Raw genomic sequence first — 9,978 nt, 5'->3', positions numbered from 1 at the left:
GTTTCATCTATGCAGATGATCTTGCCTTAGTCACACAAGCCAGAGATTTTGACACAGTAGAAAACCAGCTTACTGTTGCTCTCAAGGACCTATCTGAGTACTACAGAGTCAATAACTTAAGACCGAACCCTGCTAAAACTCAAGTTTGTGCTTTCCACCTACGCAATCGAGAGGCCTATAGAAAACTTACAGTGGTTTGGGAAGATCAAGAGCTTGAACATTGTTTCTACCCCAAATATCTGGGTGTCACCTTAGATCGAACGTTGACCTACAGAAAACACTGCACTAACACTAAGCAGAAAGTTGCTGCTCGTAACAACATCCTGCGGAAGCTCACTGGCAGCGTTTGGGGTGCAGATCCCAAACTACTAAGAACATCAGCCTTGGCCTTGTGCTATTCCGCAGCTGAATACGCATGTCCTGTATGGTACAAGTCATCTCATGCAAAGCAGGTTGATGTGGCCCTGAACGAAACCTGCAGGACAGTAACGGGATGCCTCAAAGCTACACCTATTGATAAACTCCATAAACTAGCAGGTATTGCTCCTCCAGACATAAGGCGTGAAGTCGCAGCCAAACTTGAGAGACATAAAGCAGATCATAACACCGATCACCTGCTACATGGATACCAGCCACCAATTAGTAGACTCAAATCTAGGAGGAGCTTCATGAGAACTACTACACCCCTCACCGGTCGGACTGGAGCAGCCAGACTATCTCAGTGGACAGCAAAATCTGACAGTAATGATTGGATGACTCCTTCTGAGACCCTTCCTCCTGGTGGAAATCAAGTCTGGACAGTGTGGAAGTCTCTAAATCGGCTCAGGAGTGGCGTCGGACGAACTAAGGACAATCTGTTTAAATGGGGCTTCATGAAGGAATCTTCCACCTTGTGTGACTGCGGAGAAGAACAGACAACCAAACATTTAATTAACTGTCCTAGATGTCCTGTATCATGTTCCACACAAGAGCTTGTTGATGTTTCAGACAATGCTGCTGCCGTTGCACAATTTTGGGCTAATACCGTTTAGTTTGTTCTTTTATGATTTGACCTGATTTGTTATATTGTATATATTGTAAATATTGTTGTAATGTTTTTGACTCGAAATAAATAAACATTATGGAATATGTTAGGGATTGACAGCACTGAAAAGATGCTTTTGTGTAAGCTATTCTAAGCTTCACTCACAATAGAAACAAAGAAAACAGAGGCTTATACTAATACTACACATTTCTTTATAAATCTGTACATCCAAGTTTTCTTTGTTCGTTGTATAAATCATTCCTATAGGCATGATGGACAAGACAAAATTTGTTTTAAAGTCTGTGAAAAATGAATAATTGTTAACAAAGCAAGCATTGAGGTAATCTGCAGACTAAGTCTCTCCTAATATTTTTTCCCTACTTCAGGTAAAATCCAGCAACATACCGGAATCAATCCCAAAGCTTGATTCTATAAACTATTGCAGAATTTCCCTACTATAAGCTTTTTCCTGAAATGCAGTTTTAACTATTTCTCATTCCGCTTATTCTTACCTACATGCTTCTGAATTAAAGTCTAGTGTTATCATTATGGTCAATCCTACACTGAAGAGCAAAACCAAGATTTCCGAAATAAAGTCAACAGTAAATTTTTACAGACACTGTTAACCACCTGTACTCCCGCTCTTTACAAAATGTTTAAAAACATTGTAAATAAATATAAAAATCACATTTCAATATCTGTACACAAAATTTCATGCAATGACCTTTGCATGGTCAGTCTGCTTATCAAGCTGTGGCAGAAGGTGCTGGCCGAGCACTTTTGTGCTGTTGATAATGTGAGGTGCTTCATTGAATTCCTCTAATTCATCAGTCAAATCCACATCTTCAGCCAATAAGAAATATTGCTCACTACGTGTGGGCCACAACAAATGTGTCATCACACAGAAAGCAAGGCAATCTGCTGAGTATGTGATACCTGCAACATGACAAAAGTATATTCAATCAGCTGTTATACTTGTTAGTGTCAGACAAACCTCATACATTTGGCTAGTACTTATGAGCACATTGTCTCCAAAACTGAATTTAGTTCCTGTGTATTTTTAGTATTCCATATAGCTTTATGTTCTTTAGCTATGTACATAACAAAAGGTTTGGAAACATAGTATACAATGGAGGGAGTGTGAGGAGGGGAGAAAACCAAACAAAATTGTTTGTTCTCATAAGTTAACTTTAAACAATCTTAATATGGAATGTACACTGTGGAGACTGCATAAAAGACAACAGCAAATCGAAGACATCAAGTGAATTCTTACATATTAAACTATTTATCTATCCATGCCATCCCATGTGTTATGTTGGAAATATTTTATATCCAGTTACAACGGATGCTAACTGATAAATAAAGCATTCCGTAAATAACTTAGGAGTAAAGGAGTACTGAATAGTAAAGGTGCTGAGTCACCGATAGGCACATAAACAAGACTGAACACCCCCCGCCCCCCCCCCATACACACACACACACACACACACACACACACACACACACACACTGTATGGCAATGATGTGCCAGAGGAATACACTGTGCCAGGACTGCAGACATCTGCCACATCCAGACATACACTGATTTAAACATTCTACCAACAGACATAGGCTCCACCATTGTTGCGATGAACTGATTACCTGACACGGGGTATCTGTCAAATGGCCGACTTCTCCACCTCGAAGCCCTGCCTTAGTCAACAATCCTGGATGGCCCACTGTAGCTAGTTAGTGTGCTCTTGCCAACCAAACCCCAACTAACAGCCCATAGCCTAGGCTCGCATATCGAAGATAGGCTACAATATGTTAACTGGTAGTTCACCAATTGCCAGAGGGGGTTGAAGGAGTGGAGGTTACAGGGCCGGGCCCCACAAAGATTGCCACGGCATGGGGATCTATGTGACGTGACACCTGCCTCCTGCAGTCCAGGTACCCTAACCTGTGCTTCAACGTTTCTGTGAAAACAGATGTCACGCATGAGGTGAGAGTCACTTAAATGTTGTTCATAATCAAATCTGAAATCAAATTGTGTATTGACATTTTTAATAAAGATCATCAATACAACAATTATATACATTTATCACAAGGAAAGGGAACAGTACGAAATAGAGTGAACATAGCAGACAATAACTACTTCATACAATACTGTCAGATGCGTAATGCTGGCTGCAACTGAAATTAAATTACTACCAGCCGAAGGAAGGACAAGGAACTTGATCATCCAACTTTCAGTTGACAAACTGTATGAATAATTTCCTTCGCCAAATCTCAGGCATACACACCCTATTACAGTAGGATCTCTTTTTGTAACTATTTAAGGCACCTTCATATACAGTAACAACACCATGTCTTGAGCCACTACCACAATGAGGGCAAGTAAACAGCAGCATAATAATGTAGATTTAAGCATAACAAAGCACACACTTTGCATAACCGAGCAAAGAAATATGGGAAATAAGCATTCAAAGGTGACTGGTGTCTTGAAAACAATACAGTACATAGTTTATGAAATAAATAATAACTGAGACTGTAACTTCTATTCCCTGGGTTTTATAATGACAATTATGCAATAAATAACCGATACTTGTAGCTCTTCACTCAGCAATTTAAGGAGACAATGGTGCAATTCCATCCAGCTCCCCATCACAACTGTTGTTGGAATCAGTGCCAAAACCAACTTTATTGTCATCATCACCAAGACAAATCATTAGGTGTTCATGGTTACCGATGATATCTTTCATTGTCTGTGGAATACGTTTTTCGACATGCTCAAATTTTTTCCTCCAAGGCACTACACCCAGTCGCAAGAGCTTCAGGCGACAGCCTTTCCACCTCTGTCATGCTGGACTTCCCACGTGGAATGTTTCCCTCTATTTTTTATATATATATATATATATATATATATATATATATATATATGGTTATAATAGAAGGAAACATTCCACGAAGGAAAAATATACCTAAAAACAAAGACGATGTGACTTACCAAATGAAAGTGCTGGCAGGTCGACAGACACACAAACGAACACAAACATACACACAAAATTCAAGCTTTCGCAACAAACTGTTGCCTCATCAGGAAAGAGGGAAAGAGAGGGAAAGACGAAAGGATGTGGGTTTTAAGGGAGAGGGTAAGGAGTCATTCCAGTCCCGGGAGCGGAAAGACTTACCTTAAGGGGAAAAAAGGACGGGTATACACTCGCACACACACACACATATCCATCCACAAGACGAAAGGCTTGTGTCTATATATATATATAAACAAAGATGATGTGACTTACCAAACGAAAGTGCTGGCAGGTTGATAGGCACACAAACAAACACAAACATACCCACAAAAATTCAAGCTTTCGCAACCAACAGTTGCTTCATCAGGAAAGAGGGGAGGAGAGGGAAAGACGAAAGGATGTGGGTTTTAAGTGAGAGGGTAAGGAGTCATTCCAATCCCGGGAGTGGAAAGACTTATCTTAGGGGGGAAAAAGGGATAGGTATACACTCGCACACACACACACGTATCCATCCGCACATACACAGTTCTCTATGTGTATTGCTACAGCTCTTTGTATACATAATTGGTTCCTGCTGAATGTTACTTAAATGCTGCGTTTCAAGTTGTTAATACTTCCATGGAATAAAGTTGTGTTCAGTCTACTGGCCGTGTTGTGCTTATACCTAATTACAACATGACTGACAATGAGTGTGCCCTGTTCTCTGTGCAAATTTCTACTCTGGTTGGACCTCCATTTATTCTCACGATGGCTAATGGCATTACAGAGGATATTTTGCATTGACTGGTCAAACATAAGAAACATTCACCACGGCATTGCAGTGCCAATCACAGGCACTGGACAATCAGACTCAGGTACTTTAATCATTGGCTTATGTTTTGTCTAGTCGACATGCTCGTTAGCCTGTGTCACCTGTTGTTTTGTCCTCCACGGCCCCCACGTTTTCCCTTCACTAGATACGATGAGTCTTTTGAGGAATGGGGCACATACGAGAAATGCCTGCGACAACATTTTCACTTTCAACCTTATGGGGTTACTGACACTATTTTATGCTGTGTTTTGTTTCTTTCATGGATATTGCGAAGAGTGTATCAGGTCCTATGTCAACTTTTCAGGATCCATCTTCTTTAATGTTTGATCAAATGTGTGAACTTCTTTCAAAAGACTACTACAAGTGTACCCATGTTATTGCACGCCAGGTTGAGATTTACCGCTGTAAGAAGCAACCACAGCAATCCTATCGAGCACGGGCAGCTGAACTCCACGGATTACATCGGCATCGTCATTTTGTGTCCGATGTGCATAAAGAGCCATATGTCGATCAGATGGTGAGAGATGTTATCATTCGTTTAGTTCTGGATCATGAGGTGTGAGAGTGTGTCCTCCAGTGCGAAAATCCATCCCTCGCTGAGGTTTTAGATACTGCACAATCATTCGAAGTGTCGTGAGCTGCACGGTCATTCAAATTGAATTATGGTGTAAGGTATAGCCAACCCCACCCTCTCCTCCACACCGAGCTTCAGATAGTTCACAGGAGGAAGACATGGTCACGGTGGTCTGCACACTATCACAGTGTCAAGGCAGCCGGCCTCACTCCCAGCAGCAGCCGCACCAACAACGTAGACAGGGCCTGTAGACAACAACATAAGCAATTCGTGCTCCCACCCTGCCCTTATTGTTTCATTAAACAGGAGTGCCCAGACTGCCCAAAATGCAACAAAAAAGACCACATTCCTTCTGTTTGTAATGCAAAAATTCAACACAATGATCCTGATGCTGATTTGGATGTAAACATTATTTCTGCTGCGTCAAACAAGCTTTTCATTGATATTGTGGTTTTTTGTAAACTTCTGCACATGCAAGTAGATACGGGAGCTGCAATAACCTTGTTAAACTTCTGAACTCACCATATATACTCGAATAATCTGCACACGTTTTTTTTTCTGAATTTATGGACAAATACTGGGATGTGCGGGTTATTCAAAACAAGGTTGGTACTGCTCTGTCTCCAACAATAGATCTCATTATACTATTGCATTGTTGTGGTCTCAGTCTGTGATGTGTCAGTAACATGTTAGAAGTGAAATATTAATAACATTTTTAAACTTGTTAATTATGGCTACAAGTTCTCGTTATTGCTCGTACACTGCTAAAGAAAAACTGAAAATTATTGAAGAAGCCACGAACATTGGAAACTGTGCACTGGAAAGAAAGTACGACTCGAGAGAGAGTTGTATTCGCAACTGGCAAAGAAACAAAATGTGGCTCCAAGAAATTAAATGTGGCTTCAAGAAACTACCAGTAATTGCCAGGAATTTCTCAGCCAAAAAGCGAAGCACCTGGATCTCAAAAAAAGACTCTGCTATTATGTAGATCAGATGCAACAATACGGATATGCGATGACAAGTCAATTGTGCCAACTTAAAGCATTGGCTTTAGCCAAAGAACTAGGCATTACTAGTTTCAAAGCTATTCGAGGCTGCTTATCAAAATTTTCCAACTGAAATGGATTAGTATTCCGGAGAAAAACTACCACTGCTCAATGGCTTCCATGTGATTATGCAGAAAAAATGTGCATTTTCATTGTTACATGATAAATCTGAGATGTGAACAGCCCTATATTATCGCAAACTGGTAATGCGGACCAAATGCCAGTCTACCCTATATTATCGTAAACTGGTAATGCGGACCAAATGCCAGTCTATTTTGAGATGCCGCTCGACAACTCCACGAACAGGAGAATCCAGCTTCATGATACCAACTGGTGGCAGTGAGAAGGAAAGGTGTACAGTGACGTGATGAGTAACTGGTGATGGACAAAAGCTACCACCTTATGTGATATTTAAAAGAAAAACTATTCCGAAAATATCAGTGAAAGGAATATTAATGAGAGTGAATCTGAAAGCGTGGATGGACAATGACCTTGTGGTTGACTTGGTGATGCACGTTTGGCAACGTCGTCCTGGCCCGTTACTGAATTTACGTTAACATGTTGGTCCTGGACAGCTTCCGCAGACATACAACTAAGGAAGTGCGAGAGAAATTATGAGGGTAATCCCAAAAGTAAGGTCTCCTATTTTTTTATAAGTACATAGACCTGTTTATTTCTACAATGGTTTACATTAGTTTACAGCTTGAACATTTAGCTATTTTTCGACATAATCACCATTTCTGTCTATGCATTTTTGCAGGCGCTGTGGCAGTTTTTGTATGTCCACGTCACACCAGCTCTTCGCCATGCTGTTCAGAAAGTTATGAACTTCTTCTTTCACCTCATCGTCGGAGCTGAATCGCTGGGACCACAATTGACGCTAACAGGTACTGTGAGACTCTGAAAAAACTCAAATGGGCAATTCAGAACCGGAGAAGAGGAATGTTGAGCAAGGGCGTACACATTCTCCACGACAACACTTGCCCACACATCGCTCGGCAAACTATTGCTCTCCTGCAACAGTTTCAGTGGAACATAATCACCCACCCACCCTACAGTCCTGACTTGGCACCCAGTGACTATCACCTGTTCCCTAAGTTAAAAGAACATTTGGCTGGAAAGCGATTCAGCTGCGATGACGAGGTGAAAGAAGAGGTTCATAACTTTCTGAACAGCATGGCAGCGAGCTGGTATGACATGGGCATACAAAAACTGCCACAGTGTCTACAAAAATGCATCGATAGAAATGGAGATTATGTCGAAAAACAGCTAAATGTTCAAGCTGTAGACTGATGTAAACCATTGTAGAAATAAACAGGTCTATGTACTTATAAAAAAAATAGGAGATCTTACTTTTGGGAGTTCCCTAGTACAATACGGGAAAACTGGCTTGGTCATTATACCTGGAGACCTAACATCCACTTTACAACCACTACATGCGTGTACAAATTGTCCATTCAAAGCCGCACATAAACAGCGATATATGCAATGGATGGCTGACGAAAACCACAAGTTCACAGCCAGTGATAAAATCAAACGGCTGGATTTGCCCCAGATTAGTGAGTGGGTGAAAAGTGCACGGGACTCCATTCTGCGACCACTGGTGGAAAAAAAATCCTTCAAAAAATGTGGTACCACAAATACACTGGACGGAACAGAGGATGACACTCTATGAGGAGATGGTAACGACAACAATTGTTCTCTCACCAGTGATGACAACGAAAGTGGTGATGAATAGAGAGGTAAGCCAACATATGTACTGACTAAAATATTTTATTGCACATATTAATATTACATTCTTAAACACGGTAATTCATATTTTTTTAAAATGTTTTTATTGTAGGTAGGTCTAGAGCCCCAGCTGGCAGGGATAATGTTCCTGGGCTGGCCACTTGGCTAATGGACCAGCTGGTAGGCCTGCCAGCTGACCAGCTGCACGCTGCTGAATTCACTGTGTTTTAATGATTTATCAGTTTCTACTACAGTATGTGAGGATTATAGATTATGACACATTTCGTCCAATCATTTGATATTATATATAATTCTGAACACATCAATACATTAGAACATTTTTTTTTTTTGTAAATAAAACAAATTAAAGCAAAAAAATTTTTCTTCTCTCTCACAAAATTAGGATGCGTGGATTATTTGAAGGCATGGATTATTCAGGTATATGCAGTATATCAACTTGGTCTCCCCTCTGCTTCTCCCTGTGTCAAGAAAGTTACTAAATTACAGTAAAACGGAGTATTCCTACTCTCACTCAATTCTCTGCGACAGTGATCTACAATTCAGTAGTCCAGTCACTTACATTTCTACATCTACATCCGTACTCCGCAAGCCACCTGACGGTGTGTGGCGGAGGGTACCTTCAGTACCTCTATCGGTTCTCCCTTCTATTCCAGTCTCGTATTGTTCGTGGAAAGAAGGATTGTCGGTATGCCTCTGTGTGGGCTCTAATCTCTCTGATTTTATCCTCATGGTCTCTTCGCGAGATATACGTAGGAGGGAGCAATATACTGCTTGACTCTTCGGTTAAGGTATGTTCTCGAAACTTTGACAAAAGCCTGTACCGAGCTACTGAGCGTCTCTCCTGCAGAGTCTTCCACTGGAGTTTATCTATCATCTCCGTAACGCTTTCGCGATTACTAAATGATCCTGCAACGAAGCGCGCTGTTCTCCGTTGGATCTTCTCTATGTCTTGTATCAACCCTATCTGGTACGGATCCCACACTGCTGAGCAGTATTCAAGCAGTGGGCGAACAAGCGTACTGTAACCTACTTCCTTTGTTTTCGGATTGCATTTCCTTAGGATTCTTCCAATGAATCTCAGTCTGGCATCTGCTTTACCGACAATCAACATTATATGATCATTCCATTTTAAATCACTCCTAATGCGTACTCCCAGATAATTTATGGTATTAACTGCTTCCAGTTGCTGACCTGCTATTTTGTAGCTAAATGATAAAGGATCTATCTTTCTGTGTATTCGCAGCACATTACACTTGTCTACATTGAGATTCAGTTGCCATTCCCTGCACCATGCGTCAATTCGCTGCAGATCCTCCTGCATTTCAGTACAATTTTCCACTGTTACAACCTCTCGATACACCACAGCATCATCTGCAAAAAGCCTCAGTGAACTTTCGATGTCATCCACCAGGTCATTTATGTATATTGTGAATAGCAACGGTCCTATGACACTCCCCTGCGGCACACCTGAAATTACTCTTACTTCGGAAGACTTCTCTCCATTGAGAATAACATGCTGTGTCCTGTTATCTAGGAACTCCTCAATCCAATCACACAATTGGTCTGATAGTCCATATGCTCTTACTTTGTTCAATAAACGACTGTGGGGAACTGTATCGAACGCCTTGCAGAAGTCAAGAAACACGGCATCTACCTGTGAACCCGTGTCTATGGCCCTCTGAGTCTCGTGGACGAATAGCACGAGCTGGGTTTCACATGACCGTCTTTTTCGAAACCCATGCTGATTCCTACAGAGTAGATTT

General features: G+C 41.1%; 1 protein-coding gene across 1 annotated transcript in view; it reads right to left on the bottom strand.

Annotated features, from left to right (window-relative positions):
* Nucleotides 1-1,120: 1,120 nt before the first annotated feature.
* LOC126165064 (integral membrane protein GPR180) overlaps nt 1,121-9,978 on the bottom strand; it is a 71,535-nt gene continuing 62,677 nt past the window's right edge. Inside the window, exon 6 of the mRNA XM_049920290.1 lies at nt 1,121-1,960. Within this exon, the coding sequence (XP_049776247.1) occupies nt 1,737-1,960 (224 nt within the window). The 3' untranslated portion in view covers nt 1,121-1,736. The remainder of the gene's footprint in view (nt 1,961-9,978) is intronic.

The sequence above is a fragment of the Schistocerca cancellata genome, chromosome 1 (genome assembly GCF_023864275.1).
Source record: "Schistocerca cancellata isolate TAMUIC-IGC-003103 chromosome 1, iqSchCanc2.1, whole genome shotgun sequence".
NCBI classification, from domain to species: Eukaryota; Metazoa; Arthropoda; class Insecta; order Orthoptera; family Acrididae; genus Schistocerca; species Schistocerca cancellata.
This window is presented reverse-complemented; position numbering and strand designations above follow the sequence as displayed.